The sequence below is a fragment of the Orcinus orca genome, chromosome 17 (genome assembly GCF_937001465.1).
Source record: "Orcinus orca chromosome 17, mOrcOrc1.1, whole genome shotgun sequence".
In the NCBI taxonomy this organism is placed as follows: Eukaryota; Metazoa; Chordata; class Mammalia; order Artiodactyla; family Delphinidae; genus Orcinus; species Orcinus orca.
Window position 1 is genome coordinate 17097043 of NC_064575.1, and position 20282 is coordinate 17117324.

Below are 20282 nucleotides of genomic sequence, written 5' to 3' on the forward strand. Positions count from 1 at the left end.
TAGAGTGTCCGTGGAAAGGATCCCAACTCTAAGATACTTGTTAAAAAGGAATATCAAAGCAGTCTTAAATTCTTTGATCTTTATCTCTGAAAATAGAACTTTTGGTTCTTCATTAATCACTTGGACTACATGTTTCAGTTCTGTACTGTTTCCTTTGCTAGAACTAATAACAAGCTTTTCAAGACCATTATTTAATACTATGTCTTCTAGCCCATGAAATTCTTCTCAAGAATAGAAATAAAAATATGCTTTAATATGAAAGTAATTAATGGCCAAGTACTGAAAGCTAAATATGTAATTTGAAAAATTGATTTTATACAACTCAAATATGCTAACTATTATAACACATGTTGGAACCATAAATACATCATAGCTTTATTGCTGTTAATCATCGTAACTATGCCTCTCAATTCTGAAGTGTTTTGTTTTGGTTTTGGTGAAATTTTTGTTTATTCTCTGACCAGTCCAGAAGATTTAGGTATTTTCTAGTCAAATAAAGAAAGAGCTTTTAAAAATATGAACAGAAAGTTTATTTACTGGTATAAAATTTTAAGTAACATTGAAAATTACCCAAGTATGCCTTCAAATGTTTTGCTTTACAGATCTTACAAATGGTCTTAAAATGTTAATAATGAACTTATAGTTGAAGTTCCCAACCCTGATGAGACTCAAATTTTAATTATTAATCTCTGAAGAATTTAATTTACCACAAAGACAATTCTGACAGTTAAATGAACATATAGTCAGAAATATTGCTACTCTCAGCATTAAATATTGGGGGCTTTTCCATCCCTGTTAAACTTGCTTTTGTCATTATGTCATTACATGATAAGTACCAAGAAATACGTATTTTAGTAAATCATTTGTTAGTAAATAATATTTTATACAAATGAAACCAAAGGAATTTCATATACAGGCATACCTTGTTTAATTGTGCTTCTCAGATATTGCATTTTTTTTAGCAAATTGAAGGTTCGTGGCAACCCTGCATTGAGTAAGTCTACAGTGCCATTTTTCCAATGGCATTTGCTCACTTTGTATGTCTGTGTCACGTTTTGGTAATTCTCACAATATTTCAAACTTTTTCATTATTATTCTGTTTGTTAAGGTGATCTGTGGTCTTTGATGTTACTACTCGCTAAAGGCTCAGATGATGGTTAGCTTTTTTTTGGCAATAAAGTATTTTTCAATTAAGGTATATACCTGGTTTTTTAAGAAATAATGCTATTGCGCACTTAACAGACTTCAGTATAGTGTAAACATAACTTTCATATGCACTGGGAAACCAAAACTTTCTTGTTACTTGTTTTATTTTGGTGGTCTGGAACCGAACCCAAATACCTCCGAAGTTTGCCTGTAGTTTAAATCTCGAGATTCAATTCTCCGAAGAAAATATCCTGAATTTAAAATTTGTTTCAGAAATGAAAAGGGCTTCGCTTTTACAGCACAGTCTTTGGCAACGACAGGGTTTCCATCGAAGCTGAGTTCTGGCTGAGAAGCTGAGATATGGCTCTGATTGCAGCCCAGATCCTGCAACAAGGCACTTTGACACTGGTCCATTGATTTTCCAATCATAAAATAAGAAGACTAATACTTCTCTGTATGTGTATGGCAGGGAGGGGCATGGGGGGGGGCGGGGATCATAGTATTCGTAATAAATCTTTGCCTTCCATAATCTATACCTCTGCCTTCTACTCCAAACAAAAGAAAATACGTGCTGTAGGGGGAAAAAAAAAAGTAGTAAGTTTACTTCAATTAAACTTGAAGTTGGACTCCAAAATTATTTTAGTCAACTTCAGGCTTTAAGCCTCGGAGAAAATTTTGGATATTAATGACGGTAGAATGTCCATAATTAAAGCAATTGTTTCATTCATTGGTGCCAAAATTTCACTTCATGGAAATTATAACATTTAAAGGAACTTGTGCTGACCTAGAACGAACGTTTGATTGATGCTTTTCAATTAACCGAAGAAAATTTCTTCTATTTCAAAAAAAAGGTATTTTTAGGAAATTCCCTGGCGGTCCAGTGGTTAGGATTCTGTGCTTCCACTGCAGGGGACAACGGGTTCTATCCCTGGTCGGGGAACCAAGATCCCGCATGCCGAGCAGCGCGGCCAAAAAAAACGAAAAAGAAAGTAGTTTTAGCAGAACTGTTGGTTTCGCATAACAAAATGCTTACTAAATCTCAGACAACTTGTCCTGTGGAAAATTATTTGTGACAATTTGCTTGAACTTATTATTTCAGAATTTATGGAATAATACATGGGAAATGTATGTGTGAGTGTACATATATCTGTAGACATTTTTTAAAGAAAGAAGTTTTTAAGAGATTACAGAATAGAAAGAAAGAATGCAAGATTCAAATCGTGGATACCCTTAAATGACAACTTACCAAATAAATGGACCATTAAAATGTAGTAAGTTTAGTGCAAACAGATGAACACTGTGTCCAATGGGCCACCTATTGAATGAGGAGACTCCAGGTGACAGATCGAGGACAGGAAACCACAGGAGACTTTAGGGTGGGTCCTCAACTTAGTAAAAATGAAAATAAAGGCACTGTGTTTCTTGAGAACTGGCCCCCAAATTTCCCTTCTCTACTTCAGAGTGTGGCAACGACATATATTCAGGAACTTTGGCCAAAGGGTTTTTAAAGAATTATGAAGCACTGAACATGACTTGCTAGTATTTAGCATGTTTACAAGCACATTTTGAAATACTTATATCACGATCTATATAAAAATAAAACTGTGAACAGCTGGACAGGAACATTGGTCTACTCGCCGAACTTTTTTCCAAGTTCCTTGACATCGAGGATTGCCAATTGCTTGCCAGTGGAGGGTCTGATTTCTGAAATGATATTTTGAAAATGTGAGTTATGCTAAAGCATACCAAAGAAAATTCTAATTTACAGAATTATAAATTGAGGTTTTTTGGGATTTTTTTAGAAAATGATCACACCTTGAGTTTTGAAGTGTATTACAAATTGAAATTAAAAAAAAAAATGGTCACAAAACTGAGTTTCCCTTCTTCAGGCTCTGTCACAACAAGATACCAATTAATCCCTATTTGAGAACACCCCCTGTTGAGATTGTAGTTTGAGGTTACTGCATTCGTGTCTCTCACTTGCTCTGAGTATGTGAAGCGCTACGTAAGGGAAAATGGCTTTCTGTTTTGTGTACATTTAAATTAGAGGGGTCTGGCCTTTCTCCCTGTGGGCGCCGCTGAGTAAGCATCGTCGACGTCTGCCCCCTCCGCTGCTGTCATGTCTATATCAGAGTCACCCAAAGAGCCCGAACAGCTGCGGAAGCTCTTCCTCGGAGGCTTGCGCTTTCAAATAACCTATGAGTGTCTGTCCTCAGACAGACACTGTGCCATTGTGAGCAGCGGGGAGCGCTCACAGATGGTGTGGTAGTGAGGGATCCAAACACCAGGCGTTCCAGAGGCTTCGGGGTTGTCACGTACGCCACTGTGGAGCAGGTGGAGGCGGCCATGAATGCAAGGCCACACGAGGTGGCTGGCAGAGTGGTGGAACCAAAGAGGGCCGTCTCAAGAGAAGATTCTCAAAGACCTGGTGCCCACTTCACTGTGAAAAAGATTTTTGTTGGTGGCGTTAAGGAAGACACTGAAGAACGTCACCTAAGAGATTATTTTGAACAGTGTGGGAAAATTGAAGTGATTGAAATCACAACTGACAGAGGCAGTGGCAAAAAGAGAGGCTTTGCTTTAGTAACCTTTGATGACCGTGACTCCGTAGACAAGATTGTCATTCAGAAATACCACACTGTGAATGGCCACAACTGTGAACTAAGGAAAGCCCTATCTAAGCGAGAGATGGCTAGCGCCTCATCCAGCCAAAGAGGTCGAAGTGGTTCTGGAAACTTTGGTGGTGGTCTTAGAGGGGGTTTTGGTGGTGATGACAGCTTTGGTCGTGGAGGAAACGTCAGTGGCCCAGGTGCCTTTGGTGGCAGCCGCGGTGGTGGGGGATATGGTGGCAGTGGAAATGGCTATAATGGGTTTGGTAACAGTGGAAGCCATTTTGGAGGTGGTGGAAGCTACGATTTTGGCAGTTACAACCATCAGTCTTCAAATTTTGGACCCATGAAAGGAGGAAACTTTGGAGGCACAAGTTCTCCCCTATGGTGGTGGAGGCCAATACTTTGCCGAACCATGAAACCAAGGTGGCTATGGCGGTTCCAGCAGCAGCTATGGCCGTGGGAGGAGGTTTTGATGACTGCCAGGAAACAGAGCTTTGCAGGAGAGGAGAGCCAGAGAAGTGACAGGGAAGCTCCAGGCTACAACAGATGTGTGAACTCAGCCGAGCACAGTGGTGGCAGGGCCTCGCTGCTACAAAGAAGACACGTTTTGACAATACTCATGTGTATGGGCAAAAAAACTCGAGGACCATATTTATGACTAATTGTATAACAGGTTATTTTAGTTTCTGTTCTGTGGAAAGTGTAAAACATCCCAACAAAGAGTTTTAATGTAGTTTTTTTTTTTTCTTTTTTGCACCCATGCTGTTGATTGCTAAATGTAATAGTCTTATCATGACGCTTGAATAAATGTGTCTTTTTTTTAAATGTGCTGTGTAAAGTGAATCTCCTCTGAAGCCATTTTGGTAAACTACCCCAACAGTGCGAAGTTAGAATTCCTTCAGGGTGATGACAGGTTCCGTTAACATTTATTTACAACCTGCTTTGGTGGAGAAGCTATTGTCTTCCGAAACCTTGATGTAGTTGAACTGACAGTTATTGTGTTGTGACCTGGAGTTCACCGTGAAGAGGGTCACCCAAGCAAAGTCATGGAGTTTTTGGTTATTAATATGATTGTTGGTACATCCTATGCAATATATCTAAGTTGAATTATGGTACCAGATAAAGTTAGAGATGGGAATGAAGCTAGTGTATCATGCATTATCATGTGTAATCAATAAACGATTTAATACCCTCTTAAAAAAAAAAATAGGGCTTCCCTGGTGGAGCAGTGGTTGAGAGTCCGCCTGCCGATGCAGGGGACACGGGTTCGTGCCCCGGTCCGGGAGGATCCCACATGCCGCAGAGCGGCTGGGCCCGTGAGCCATGGCCACTGAGCCTGCACGTCCGGAGCCTGTGCTCCACAACAGGAGAGGCCACAACAGTGAGAGGCCCGCGTACCGCACAATAAATAAATAAAAATAAATTAGAGGGGTCTGAACCAAACGATCCCTTGAAATCCTTTCCAGCTCTTTGATTCCATAATGAAAAATGGGAGCAGTGAAAAGAAAAAAGCCATAGTATTGAAATTATTATTTTTAAAGTCACTGGAATTTCAGCCTGGGTTGAAGGTGCTTTACAGATACAAATTAAATTATAATATTCATTTAAAGTTAAAATATGGATGAGGTAGTCAGGAAAATATTAAGTCTAAATATTAAGTTTCTATTTCATGTGAATTCCTTACCCACTTTACTGTTCGTATGTGTACTCAGTACAGAGGCTGTTGGGCACAGGAGACTAATAAACATAAATTCAAGTTATTAAATATTAAAATATACTACGGGAATAATGATTAACTGGGAAGGTCCGTATTTTTCTTTCAAATCTGTATTTTTCCCAGTTCTGTCTGACATATTTAAAACCATAACCCATGCCCATCACAAATTCTACACTTCTTTTGGTTATGAATAGTGTTATCGGATTTAACTGGTAGATAAGTACAGGACTGGCATGGATTTTTAGGGTGGTAAAATGTTTTCAAGGGTCAATTCTTTTGGACAATCTATAGATTTCTGTAGACTTCTGTGATACGATGATTTACAAGGAATATATATTTGGTCATTCAAATGACCAAAATATATTTTTCACGTATATTTGGCCTTTGTTCACCATTCCTGGCTGACAGCTCCCAAAGCCGTTGGAATTTCCTAAATGTTGAGAGTGACGCAAATGTCTTGTTTATGTGAATGAGGTGATTTTTGGAAGCACCTGAAGTTGAGAGTTGGTTGCCAGGAGAACTAACCAGGTGGTTAGAGGGTTGGAACTTTCAGTCCCACCTCCCATCCCCAACCTCCAGGGAGGGGAGAGGGGCCGGAGGTTGAATCAATCAATAGCCAATGATTTAATCAATGATGCCTACGTAATAAGCCTCCGTAAAAGCCAAAAGGACAGGGTTCAGAGGGCTTCTAGGCCGGTGAACACGTGGAGATGTGGGGAGAATGACACCCCTTCCCACACCCTGTGCATCTCTCCCATCTGGTTGTTCCTGAGTTATATCCTTTTACAATAAACTGGTCATCTAGTAAGTAAATGTATCTCTGAGTTCTGTGAGGCGCTCTAGCAAATTAATCAAACCTGAGGAGAAGGTCATGGGAATCTCCGATTTATAGCCAGCTGGTCAGAAGCACAGGGAACAGCCTGAGCTTGAGAATGGGATTGGAAGGGGGCTGCGGAAGGGAACGGTCTTGTAGGGCTGAGCCCCTCACCTTGTGGAATCTGATGCCATCTCTGGGTAGATAGTGTCAGAACTGAGCTAAACTGTTGGATGCCCAGCTGGCGTCCCACGAATGGCTTCGTGTTGTGCGAGGAGAACCCCCTGCCCCCCACACTGGGAAATGGGGGCTCCGAACATCAAAAGAGTTTCTGACCCTGCAGAGCTGGGCACACGGCTACTATCTCAGTCATGATTTTATGACTACCCCACTGAGCAGTGATTCTGAAATTTTGCAGTGGGTACGAATCACCTGGGCAGGGTTCAGCAGACTGTGACCCATGGGCCAAATCCAGCCCACCCCCTTGTGTAGTCTATGAGTTAAGAATGATGTTTACTTATGACCCAGCAATTCCACTCCTGGGTATATATCCAAACAAAACGAAAACACTAATTCGAAAAGATACACGCACCCCAATGCTCATAGCAACATTATGTACGATAGCCAAGACATGGAAGCAACCTAAGTGTTTATCAATGGTTGAAATGGATATGTGGTATATATACTACTACTCAGACATAGAATGGAATTCTGCCATTTACAATAACATGGGTGGACCTGGAGGGTATTAGGCTTATTGAGATAAGTCAGACAGAGGAAGACAAATACTGTATGTTATCACTTATATGTGGAACCTAAGAAAATAAAACAAACTAGTGAATATAACAAAAAAGAAACAGACTCACAGATACAGAGAACAAACTGGTGGTTACCAGGTGGGGAGAGGGATGGGGGAGGGGCAACTAAGGGGAGGGGATTAAGGGGTACAAACTACTGTGTGTAAAATAAATAAGTCACAGGGATATATTGTTCAGCACAGGGAATATAGTCAATATTTTATAATAACTATAAATGGAGTAGAATCTGTAAAAATTTTGAATCACTATGTTGTATACCTGAAACTAATATAATATTGTAAATCAACTATACCTCAATGAAAAAAAATAGTAATAGAAAAGAATGATTTTTATGTTTTTAAAGAGTTGAAAGAAAATCAAAAGGATATTTCATGATACATGAAAATTATATAAAATTGAAATTTTAGTGTCCATTAATACAGTATTATTAGAGCAAAGACAAACTCATCGGTTTATATAGTGTCTACGGCTGCTACTGGGCAGGTCTTCGGTAGTCACTTGTGAGCTCGGCCTGAACCCCAATGTCCAAATTCACTCACGCATCTCTGATACAGAGCCTCTAAGTCCCAGAGTATGAACTGGGTCCTGGACTCTGGAATTGCCAGATGGAATGTTCTCCTCACTGTTCTGATTCCCCAAATCATGCCTTGATCTGCTACATCCTGGTCCGCTGTTCAAGACGTGGAGAGGACAGATCTCCCCAAATGAGTCCCAAGAAAAATCCTCCAACCAGTTTCCCTCCCTTACCCGTCAGAGTCCAGGCCGTCTCCAGAACATCGAAGGCTCGCAGAGTTCATAGCTGGAGGCTGACAATCTACGCACACCGTGTAGCCCTCTCGGAGATACTGCATCCATCGGGTCAGGGGCCGGTTCTCCGTGGCGCAGTGGTGAGTCAATGACTCTGTCTTGAACTCCATACAGTATCTAGGGCAAAAAAAAAAAGGGAGCAATTTCACTTGCTGTTAATTAGAAATGGCCTAACGCTGAAGAAAGGCTTAGGAAGCCGGAACTCCCCGAGGACACGGGACAGCCTGGAGAAGGTAGGGCGTTGCATGGTCACAGGTCACAGAATGCCTTGTCAGGTTTCTCATTCGCTGAGCTATGATGTCTGACTGACAACTGAACGTTTTTGCTGTTTTTCAGTCCACGGTTGAATTATCTGGTCAACACGAATTTGCAGAAACTTGTTTTCATATTCTGTCTAGTCTGACTACGAAATTGTGTCTAAAAGCACATGTCAGCAGGAAAGTTGCCCTTGATAACTTTGCTGAGATTTTAATGAACTACAGAAAGTGAACAAGACCTTGCTTGAGCCTGAGAACATGTGAGCCCCAGGATGGCTAGTCCTGGATTTCCAGGCCAGCACTTGTGTTTTTCTGCCCCACAAACATTCCTGGGGCCTTCCCTGTTCTCCCCACCTGGCGGATGAGTTTTGACTTGAAGTCAAGCATCAAAGTTACACTGGGCATCACAGATAAAAGGACATGGGAAGCTGAGACATGTTTTCCTGTAACAGACTAGTGTCACCTTATACTGAGCTGCAGGAAACACTCTATTATGTGACTAGACTCTGAAGGCTCTGGGGGCGCAGCCAGACATGGGTGAATATTTTAGAGTCTTGTACTTGAAAGCAACACAATTTTGCAATTCTTCAGGGAAACAAAACAATGTGGCATTTTAGGTCCTAACTATGCTAAAATGGGCTAGTTTTTTTAAAAATCCATACAATTATGAGCTGTAAAAAGTTAGATGGAAAGTGTCTGGAGAATCTGCTTCAAAGAAGATCTTTAATGACGGTAAGTATTATTTATTAGATACCTTAAGGTATTAAGGGAGAAAATTCTCTTGATACAGCTTCAGCCAATTTCAGACAGCTTAACTCTGACATCTTTTCAATGATATTTTCTCATTAAATTCTCATAGCAACCCACAGGGTAGGAATTAATATTCTCATTTTACAAGAAGGAAAACTAAGGAGCAGTGAGAGGTAGTGTGGGGATTAGAACATGCAGCGCGTCTGGCGTCTCTATTCTGACCGCAGAAGGGTGGATTTCTAATGAGGTCAGAGGTTCCTCCCAGCCTGAGCCATTAGGTCTTGATAAAGTCCTCAGAGCTCAGGTGGAGGCCACGTTCAAATTCACCAGACGGAGGCGGTGCTGGAGTCCACAGTCCCCTAAGGACTATAAGATGAGCAGCCTTAGTGGGACTGGCAAAATAGTATCACCTCATTTTTATACAGCATGTTTCTTCTTAGGGATCAGACCCCAGAAACAAATCTTTTTTAAAGGTAAAACAGGGGAGGGACAAGTACTTCCCAGTTCTGTGATAAAGAGTCACATTTGTCAGTGAACAAATAACAGAAGAAAACCCATGTAGCAAGTTACCTTTGTGGGCTGACTTGGCCGACTAACCGGAAAAACATAAGTAAAAAAAAAAGCAAGTTACCCAGCATCCTCTGTGTCTGTGGACCACTGTGGGGAGGCCGCTTGTCTTGTTCGCTGCTTGTTGAACGCAGAGGTAGTTATAAAGGCAGGGACTGGAAAAGGAGAATGACCTTGAACACGTGAAGCCTGAAGTACCCAGAGCGACATTTCCCAAACTTGGTTTCAAACCCGTCTAAAGCCTTCCATCCCTAAATCTATGGGACACCATCAAGGAGTGCAAGGAGGTGAAGTCAGAGTCCCAGAAACGAATTCTATAAAGCTTTGTGCAGTGTAGTTGGGTAGGGAAGGGAACAGCAGGCTTTTGATAAGCACGCTTGTCTGCAGTGATAACACCGCGTGGAAAGGCAGGAGAGGGGCCAGGAAGCACAGCCCAGAGGGAATAATCAAAAGATGGGCAGGTCGGGGGAACCAAGGAAAGAAAGTAAGGTACTAGAGAAAGGGAGAGGATTTTTTTTTCTTTTTTTGTGGTACGCGGGCCTCTCACTGCTGTGGCCTCTCCCCTTGCGGAGCACAGGCTGCGGACGTGCAGGCTCAGTGGCCATGGCTCACGGGCCCAGCCGCTCCACGGCATGTGGGATCTTCCCGGACCGGGGCACGAACCCGTGTCCCCTGCATCGGCAGGCGGACTCTCAACCACTGCGCCACCAGGGAAGCCCGAGGATTTTTTTTTTTAATGGAAAGAAGAGACACAGAGAAGAAAAGGGAAAGATAGAAAGAATAAAGGAAAAGGAGACAGAGAAGGAAGGAAGGAAGGTAAGAGAGAAAAGGGGGTAAAAGGAGAAAAAAAAAAAAAAAGACAACCAGAGACAGGAAATGAGAAAGGGAAAAAACAAAAGGAGGAAAGGGTCAATGTTCCCAGGTGTTCTGATAACCACAGCCTGGAAGTTTCACCATCAACCATAGAGCCTAGGGTGTGACCACCAGGTGCCGGCCAGCATAGCACTCTCTCTACACCAAACTCAGAGAAGAAAGGTCCTAAAGCATCTCTCCTTGCCCCTCTCCCCACTCCCATCTCTGACACTCTGGGTGGGAGAAAAGAAAACAGCCAGAAATCCTTCCCTCCCACCTCTGCTCTCTTATTTTGTTTGTCTACCTCCTATTTCATCTCTAAGTCTGGGGGGGCATCTGTTGCTTTGTGTAGCACCTGGAGATAACCTCTTGATTCCACCCTGCTGTCAATTCAAGAAAAGCAGGGTTTTGCCTTGTTCATCACGGGAGCCCTCACACATTTACATGCTCAGTAAATATGTGTGCGAGGAATGAATGGGTCGATGAAGGAATGAATGAATGGATGAATGAATGAAATTGCCACCAAGGTTCACGGGTCCTACTTCCCTGAGTTCTTCTGTTCCTATACTGAGCCTTGCAGCTGAGATGGCTCAACCATCCTTCTTAGCTTTCCTTTCAGAAACTGGACCATCCCAGGAAGGGGAGATACCAGCTCAGGTTGACTTCTGCGGTGCCCCATCATCAACAAGAGCACAAGGGCGTGCGGGTACCAGCAGCAAAATAGAGGCTTCAAGCCCGCATGCTCATCTTGCTAAGCTCCTTCCTGCCACAAGATGGCAGCCTTAATTCTTCTTTAGATTGTCTGAATGAGGAGTCATTTTTCTACGGCATGGGAATATAAGACAAGTGTAGCCACTTGATCCTAAGCGTCGCAGGCATAGCTTTTGCCCCGTGTGTCTGAGCACCTAATCTCTGGAGTCTGAACGCTACCCACATCTAGTGTAAACTACAGACTCCCAGCCGAGTGGCTCTTCCTCGCTGTGCTAACATGTTTGTTTTCCAAAGAGAACATGTCATTCTTTCTAAATGTGACTGTAGCTTTTGCACTTCCAAAATCCACGGACGGAATCAAAAAGGACAAGTGAATGCATGTACGTTAGGATCCTTCTCTGTTTCTCTTAGACCTAATTATCAGAAACACAAACAGCGAAAGGCTTTTCATTTTCTCATGTATCGTTTTCATTTCTGTTCTTCTGACGCATTTATAGGCTTATTCACAAAGTGAGGAATGCGTTTACTGCTACATCCACGTAGCATTATATCAGTCAAACTATAACATTTTCAGGATGTGTTTCTTTAGCGCGAAACATTTATCTGAGCTCCTAATTGGTACTGCAGGTATTATTACAAAAGTTCGAAGGCAGTGCACTTAATGTGTAACTCTGAGGGTGGGTGGGAAACTTGGTTAGGAAGTAGAGGGCAAGTGTATGACTATAGTTTCTGATACAAAATCTGAAGAAGAAGTTCTAAGATAATAAAAATAAAAGCTAACAGTGATGCACCTCTAAGTTTCCAGGCATGATGCTAAGTGTTTTTCATGTGTTAACTCATTTAATGCTCATAACCCTGCTCTGAGATAGACCCTATTATTTCCCCATTTCACAGATGAGGAAACTGTGGCCCAGAGAGGTTAAGAAACGTATTCAAGGCTCATGTCGAAATGTGGCAGGCTGCCTCTATTGCAATGCAGATGACAAAGTTTCACTCTTTTAAGTTTCAATATTGCAGCATATTACCGATGAATTGCTTAAATTCGGCTGTGTTTTCCCTTCCTGTGCCTGATCACTGCCCTTAATGCGAAGTGAGATTTGAGAGAGGAGAGAGGAAGATGGTAGCCCTGACCCTCGGATTTCCCTCAGGCATGGGGGAGGGGTGGGAAGTGTGGTCCAGGAGGTGGCGGAGGGCTCATGGTGGGCGCAGATTAACGCCTGGAGCAGCATGGCTCCTTGAACGTGTGCAGCCTTAGCCTGCTCGTTTGCAAGGTGCTTTCACGTCGTATGTTACCGATCTTCACCAAAGCTTTGTCAAGAGGTGTTCTGAGCAGGTTTTCTCATCAGAAGACTGAGGCTCCTCGAGGTTAAGTGAAGGGAAAATAACTAGTAAATGACCAAGCAGGAGCCCCAGTACAGACACTAGCTTCTTGAAGACTTCCTGTCCATGCCCAGTGTCAAGCCTCTGTGCTTATGACCCATCAGAGAAGCAAGCCAGTAACCCTGGACCTTGTCTCCTCCGTTTCCTGCCTCCTCCAGCCCGGGCTTGGTTCGGTGGCACATTCTATCGAGGGGGGCGTCCTTCCCTCTGGCAAGAGTCTACAGTAAACGATCCAGATCTCCTGGCGAGCTCTGAACCAGCACCACTTTTCAACATCCCCCAGAAATTCAATTATTCATTACTTAAGAGCAGTAAGTAATTCAGAAATGATTTTTGCCTCCAGCCCCGCTTTTGCCTCTGTGTGGAAGCACGTAACCGGTGCCCCAGGACAAAGGCTCTCAATAAACGTCAGCGACCCCTCCTTTCCCCTTCCTGGCAACGATATTCAGTGTAATAGATTCTCTGTTAACAGACTATCTGCCAGCTTTTCTGGCATCCCTTCCACCTACCACTGTTCGCTTTTACAACAACTTCCACTTCTAAAAGCGTGGCACTGCACCTGCTTACTTTGAACATGAAAGTAAATTAAATTTGCTTTGAGAATTTCATAAAGCCCTCTGACACAACGGGGTGCCACAAAAGCAGGCTTAGAACCACTAGTCTGTAGCATATGGTGTAGAAGACGACAGAGTGAAAATTTGACAAATAACACCAGCCTGGAAGTAGACGGTTCATGATATGCACGGCAATCTCGCAAGAGGAAAACGCATATAAACAACTGTCAGGATGGGCAACAAATATATAATATGGGCTTTTGCATTTGTTTTTATGATAGAAATAGACTCATGATACACGTTAAATGAAACAGAAAGAATGCAATGGCTACTTGATCATTAATAAGAGTGTCTCAGTGATCATGTTCCGTTCACTGGCCTTGCACGGCTTTTATATTTCTACTTAGTTACCAGATTCTGTAACTGTGATTTTAAAATATAATACTACTACTAATATATGAATAGTAATGAATTTACAATATCAATATTAATTTGCAATATAATAATAATAATAACTAATGATAACACTTAACAGCAAAACTATCAAGGGGGGGAAAACCCACAGGATTTAGAGCCATGAGATCCAGGTTTAAATTCTGGTCCCTTTACAAATGCTGTCATCTTACTGAGCTCCAATGTCTTCATGTGTAAACCAAGAATGTGACACTGTCCTACCTCCATGACAGGCAGAATAATGGCCCCTCCCCAAGATGTCCGTGTCCTAATCCCCAGAAGCTGTGAATATGTTATGTTACAAGGCAAAGAGGAATTCAAGTTGTTACTCAGTTTACCTTAAAATAAGGAGATCATCCTGGATTATCCAGACGGGCTGAATGTAAGCACAAGGGTCCTTCAAAGAGTCAGAGGAAGATGTTACCATGGAAGAAAGGCACAGAAAGATGCAATGTTTCTGGCTGTGAAGATGGAGGAAGGAGGCCATGGGACAAGGAAGCTTCTGGATGATGGAAAACGCAAAGAAACCGATTCTCTCCCAGAGCCATCAGAAAGGAATTCAGCCGCACCTACACCTTGATTTGAGCCCAGTGAGACCTGTCTGACTTCTGACTATAAAACTCTAAGATAATACATTTGTGTTGTTTAAGTCACTAAGTTTGTGATAATTTGTTACCTCCAGCTTTCTGAAGTATTGACAAAAGGTAATCCAACCACACCCTGCGTGTGTTCCTCTAGAACATGTTTTCCTGTGAGTGAATCTCTTCATTTTACTGTCCTTCACCATTTTGGTAGGCTGAGAATTTCACAGTTTATCAAGTCCTGGTTTCATGAGGATTAAAAATATTATTTCAGTTCTTCCTGAAATAATAAAGATCAGAATGAAAATAAATGAAATAGAGACTAAAAAACATAGAATATATCAATGAAACTAAGAGCAGGCTCTTTGAAAAGATAAACAAAGTTGACAAATCTTTAGCTAGACTCACCAAGGAAAAAAAGAGGACTCAAATAAATAAAATCGGAAATGAAAAAGGAGAAGTTACAACTAATACCGCAGAAATACAAAGGATCATAAGATACTATTATGAATAATTATACACCAACAAATTGGACAACCTAGAAGAGATGAATAAATTCCTAGAAACATACAAGACTGAATCACGAAGAAATAGAGAATCTGAATAGACTGATTACTAGTAGGGAAATTGAAACAGTAATAAAAGAATCTCCCAACAGACAAAAGCCCGGGACCAGATGGCTTCACTGGAGAATTCTACAAAACATTCAAAAACATTTAATAACCTTCTCAAACTTTTCCAAAAAATTGAAGAGGAGGAAAACCTTCCAAACAAATTTTATGAAGCCTGAATTACCCTGATACCCAAACCAGACAAGGACACTACAAAAAAAGAAAATTACAGTCCAATACCCTTGATGAACATAGATGCAAAAATCCTCAACAAAATATTAACAAACTGAATCCAACTATACATTAAAAGGATCATACACCACAATCAAGTGGGATTTATTCCAGGGATGCAAGGATGGTTACATTGATCTGCAAATCAATCAATGTGATACATTTACAAAACGAAGGATAAAAATCATATGATCATCTCAAAAGTTGCAGAAAAAGCATTTGACAAAATTCAACATCCATTTATGTTGTTGATGTCAACAAACTGGGAATAACAGGAAAGTATCTCAACATAATAAAGGCCTTATTGACAAACCCACAGCTAACATACTCAATGGTGAACAGCTGAAAACTTTTCTTCTAAGAGGAGTAAAACAAGGATGGGCGCTCTTGCCACTTTTATTCAACATAGTATTGGAAGTCCTAGCCACAGCAATTAGGTAAGAGAAAAGAAATAAAAGGCATCCAAATTGAAAAGGAAGAAATAAAACTGCTACTATTTGCAAATGACATGATACTATATAGAGAGAACCCTAAAGCCTACACCAAAAAACGGTTAGAACAAATAAAAGAATTCGGTTTCTCATAGGAACACACTATGAGCAAGAGAAATTAACAGAACAATCCCATTTGCACTTGCATGGAAAAGAATAAAATACCTAGGAATAAATTTAACCAGGAGGTGAAAGACCACTACTTTGAAAACTATAAGACACTGATGAAAGAAACTGAAGAAAATACAAATAAATGGAAGATATGCATTTTCTTGCTTCCTGTTCCCTTTCCTGTGACCTGCATCATCCTTCTCTGAAGAGATCCAGGGCTGGGAAGGGGAAGTGGTCTGGGCATCCTGGAGCCACAATGAAGATTCAGATTGCTGCAGGAATACGGTCTAGCAGCCAATCCCTATAATTGAACGGTGCAGTTGCTTTTTCTGATAGATCTGCTATAGGCTGTGACAGCCATCCAAAAAATCAATAATGTCCCACAGCGACTTCCTCCCTCAGACTTTCTGTAGTGTTTCTGCAGAGTGCCTGAGCTGAATGAGAGCTCGTTCTGTGACCGTTGTTGTGAGCCCTAAATTATTTCCCTGCGAGCTTAATTTGACTGCCGTATCCATGAAGGGCCTCTGCCCTGGCCCTGCCACTACCCACTCCACTCCCCAACAGATCTTTTCAGATCACAGATCTGATCACATTGGCACCTGCAGAAAACACCCCAGTGGTTTTCCACGGCTCTTAAGAGAAAGACCAGAATCCTAAACAGGGACCCCAAGGCCCTGAATCCAGGGGGGTGTCAGCCCAGAAGCCTCCCTCTCTGCTCCCCACACACTGGCCTTCCTTCGGCTTCTCAAATGGGCCTTGTGCCTCCCCCCGTGTTATATAAATCAGCCAAAGATGGGCCCTAGGTGGGGGCCTATTTTCTCACAGCAGGATGAGACCTGTTAGCCTCAAAAGCTACTGGCACTGGGCTTCCCTGGTGGCGCAGTGGTTGAGAGTCCGCCTGCCGATGCAGGGGACATGGGTTTGTGCCCCGGTCCGGGAAGATCCCACATGCCGCGGAACGGCTGGACCCGTGAGCCATGGCCGCTGAGCTTGCGGGTCCGGAGCCTGTGCTCCACAATGGGAGAGGCCACAACAGTGAGAGGCCCGTGTACTGCAAAAAAAAAAAAAAAAAAAAAAAGCTACTGGTACCAAACTCAAACTTTTATACATCCAATTTTTAAAACAATTTTATTTATTTAATTTGTTTATTTTTGGCTGCACTGTGTCTTCGTGGCTGTGCGCGGGCTTTTTCTAGTTGCAGCGAGTGGGGACTACTTTTGGTTGCAGTGTGTGGGCTTCTCATTGTGGGGGCTTCTCTTGTTGCGGAGCACGGGATTTAGGCGTGCAGGCTTCAGTAGTTGTGGCACGCGGACTCAATAGTTGTGGCTCGCGGGCTCTAGAGCACAGGCTCAATAGTTGTGGTGCACGGGCTTAGTTGCTACAGGGCATGTGGGATCTTCCCGGACCAGGGCTCGAACCCGTGTCTCCAGCATTGGCAGGCGGATTCTTAACCACTGCGCCACCAGGGAAGCCCCAATTTGTTTTTAAAATAGCCAAACAAGCAGATTTTTAGTCATTTAGGTCCTGCCTGTTTTGCATACCCTGTGAAATTACACCTAACATCTGCCGGCCGTTGATAAGGTAAAGCCTTATGGTTATAAGACCCCAAGCCGTCATGGCACCTGCGCTCTGAAGCCCCCAGAGACTCCAAACCACGCTGCTTGGCTAACATCACCTAGACACACAAGCTCCTGGCAGATTCCTCTCTTCCCCTTCTGTATGGGGGTCGCCATATCAGAGCCTCTGGACATCCCCTCTCACGCAACCCTGTAAGGTTGTTGTGTGTTACTGACTCTCGTGGTCATACGTTTTTCCTAGATCAGTCCCCAGATCCCTCAAACGCCCTACACCTGACTGTCTGGTTCGCCACACTGGTCTCTCTGCCTACGTAGCTCTGCAGTTCTCAGCCTCATCTCCACATCCTCAGGGAAGTCGCTCCCCTCCTGGCCTCTGGGGTTGCCCTCCTCCACCGAGGCCTGGGGGAATCTGCTTCCGACACACACTCACAGCTCCCGACACCTCTCCCCTGTTCAGTACCTGTGGTACCACACTGAAGCTGTAATTTCCTGGGATTGGTTTCCTAGGATTATCTGCGTATCATCTCCCCTCCCACTAGACTGTGATCTCCCTGACAAGCAGACTCCATGTCAACATTTTTCCCCCGTTGTAACTGGCACTCAGCCCAGTGCCTGGCATCAAGTAGACTCTCAATAAATATTTGTGTGTGGAAGGAAAAAAGGGAAAAAATGGCTTAGTGAGGGTCACGCTGACATGGAATTTTCCAGGTTCCTATGAAAAACATGGGATCTTTGCTACCCTGAGAAATCAGTGTTTCGCTCTATCAGATTCAATCCCTATGAACACCCCTGTTTTGGCCTTTTTGTTTGTGTCTGTGTGAGTTTCCTGTGGCTCCTGACTCATGATCAAGCCGCCTCCTGGTCTCCTTGGCCACGCCACAGCCAGAACGATCCTCCCGAATCATAGATCCGATCAGCTCCAATCCAGACGGCTTGAGAGGAGAGGCAGGTGTTTTAATCATTTAATCATCCTTTCGGAATTTCTATGTTTTCTACTAGTTTCACATGTATGCAAGCATGCGTGATTCAACAGGAATGACCTTGAAAGGTGAAACAGGGTTATCCTTACTGGACACATCCTAGCCTGAGTGAAATACTCTCATCCTACCTGAAGTCCTTTGTGGTCAGCTTGACTGAGTTTGCTCAGAAACCACAGTGCGCGTCCGTTACACCGGGCGCACGCACAGCGGCAAGGGGCCACCGCCGGGTTGTAACTGGGAGACGGTGGGAGGAGGCCTTTACACAGCTGACGTATAATGCCTTGATCAAGTATTTCCTGAGCTTCCTATCTCCTCTGGGCAGACTGGCCCATCCCATTCCCTGCAGCTCATGGAACTTTCCCGGCCTGGCACATGGCCTTCTATGGGACGAAGGGATGGAAAGTCACCAGAGACCCCAGGGGCAGCGATCAGGGAAAGCGCAGTACCGAAGGCGTGCCCGCAGTCCTGGCCCTGGTGCGTCGCGTACTCCAAGCAGCCGGCTCTCTCCTCCAGGGCCGGGCAGGGCTCGCCGCCGTTCCGGGGCTCCTGCCGTACCGCGCGCCTCCGCACGCGGGCCGTGGGCCTGCACTGGTCCGCACAGCCGCTCCAGGGGCTCCACTCCCCCACGATGCACGGGCGAGCTGAAAAACAGCACGACGGGACGCACACCTGAGCAAACCTAGCGCCTGCCCGGCCGTTCCCGCCAACGCACACAGTCAAGTTCAGCCCGCGTACATTGCGCCTGGACCCGGCCCTGGATCGGGGGAACACCCCAAGTTGACATTGATGCCACCCGCCCTGATGGTGAACTGATAAATGAGTATCTCTTAGAGGCAGGCGGATGTTCCAGGATCATGAAGATGGGTCTGAGCCAGGACACACCCGAGTAAAAGAGACAGATGTCTTCAGGGTACTTCCTCTTACTCCCCGGGCTTAGATCAGGTCTTTGCTCTTGTTTTCCTTTGAGTGTAACTTTATCCTCCTCTGGCCAGAACATTTTTATGATAACAATAACACACATTGTAGAAAACATAAAGAAAAAAAAAATATAAAAAAGAAAAGGTATTTCTCCTACCACTTACCTAGGTCAATTTTTTTTTTTTTTTTTTTTTTTTGCGGTAAACGTGCCTCTCACCGCCACGGCCTCTCCAGCCGCGGAGCACAGGCTCCGATGCGCAGGCTCAGTGGCCATGGCTCACGGACCCAGACGCTCCCCGGCACGTGGGATCTTCCCGGACCGGCGCACGAACCCGCGTCCTCTACATTCGAAGGCGGACTCTCAACCACTGCGCCACCAGGTAAGCCCAATTCTTATCTGGAAATGTGCCTCCATAAAACATGACTTAGGCCGCACGAAGGACCCCCTACCCAGTAGGTTTCTCCTGGGTGCTCTAGTCCCATCCTCCATGGCTCAGAGGCTCATACACTGTAAGAGGCGAAGTTTAGAGACCAGCAACCAGGGCCCACAGAGGGTAAGAATACCCAGGGTCAGGCATGAAGAGGCGGAGTCGGGGTGAGAATCTGGCTCTCAATGCTCTGTCCAAGACTGTAAAATCAATGCGGTTGCACATTTAACTTTTTCATTTAAAATCCCAAGGAGTCTTTTAAAAGGACCGTAATGAGTTTTTAAATTGAATTACTTGAGGACTTGAAATTGGATATAAGGACAAGGAGACAGAAGATGTACCCTGAACCGGATGCCAAAACTCTTTCTTTCCCACAAAATGTGACCCACTTTTCCCAATCACCCTCATACTTTCAAGTTTCCAGAGTCTTCACCACGAAAACACCTGAACTTCTTTGAAATCTGATTGGACTTCCAACAGTTTGTACCTGAAAAAACTCATTTTGCCTCTCAGCAAACTCTAGTTTAGGGTTCATGGCGTTTGCAAGCTGTATCCTTTGGTAGCACATAACTACACCTGACATGAAAAGGGTCACATACAACATAAAGCTCGGTCAGTAATCCAAAAATTTCAGACTGCTTTAAAAGATGCTGTTACTAATCATCTAAAAACTCATAGGCATCACATGTCAGCTACCTAACGAGGCAAGAACGAGCCACGTGAGACTTGGTTCCCTGTATCTGCCACGCACACATCCTTTGGAAAATCAATAACAGGTCACTTCCTGCTCTTCATCTCTTGTTGACCTTCCCATTTTATTTTCACAGTCCCCTGATTTAATTGGCCCATAGAACCAGAAGGCATTTAAAGAGGCTGCCAGATTAGGAGCTGGTTGAGAAAGACATCTTCTGTCCTT

General features: G+C 43.7%; 1 protein-coding gene across 1 annotated transcript in view; it reads right to left on the reverse strand.

The window, feature by feature from the left end:
• Positions 1-1603: 1603 nt before the first annotated feature.
• Positions 1604-20282, reverse strand: part of SBSPON (somatomedin B and thrombospondin type 1 domain containing) — a 28258-nt gene continuing 9579 nt past the window's right edge. Inside the window, exons 2-5 of the mRNA XM_004280574.2 lie at positions 18467-18661; positions 9553-9643; positions 7855-8031; positions 1604-2850 (exon numbers count right to left, since the gene is read on the reverse strand). Coding sequence (XP_004280622.1) covers positions 2733-2850; positions 7855-8031; positions 9553-9643; positions 18467-18661 — 581 coding nt within the window. The 3' untranslated portion in view covers positions 1604-2732. The remainder of the gene's footprint in view (positions 2851-7854; positions 8032-9552; positions 9644-18466; positions 18662-20282) is intronic.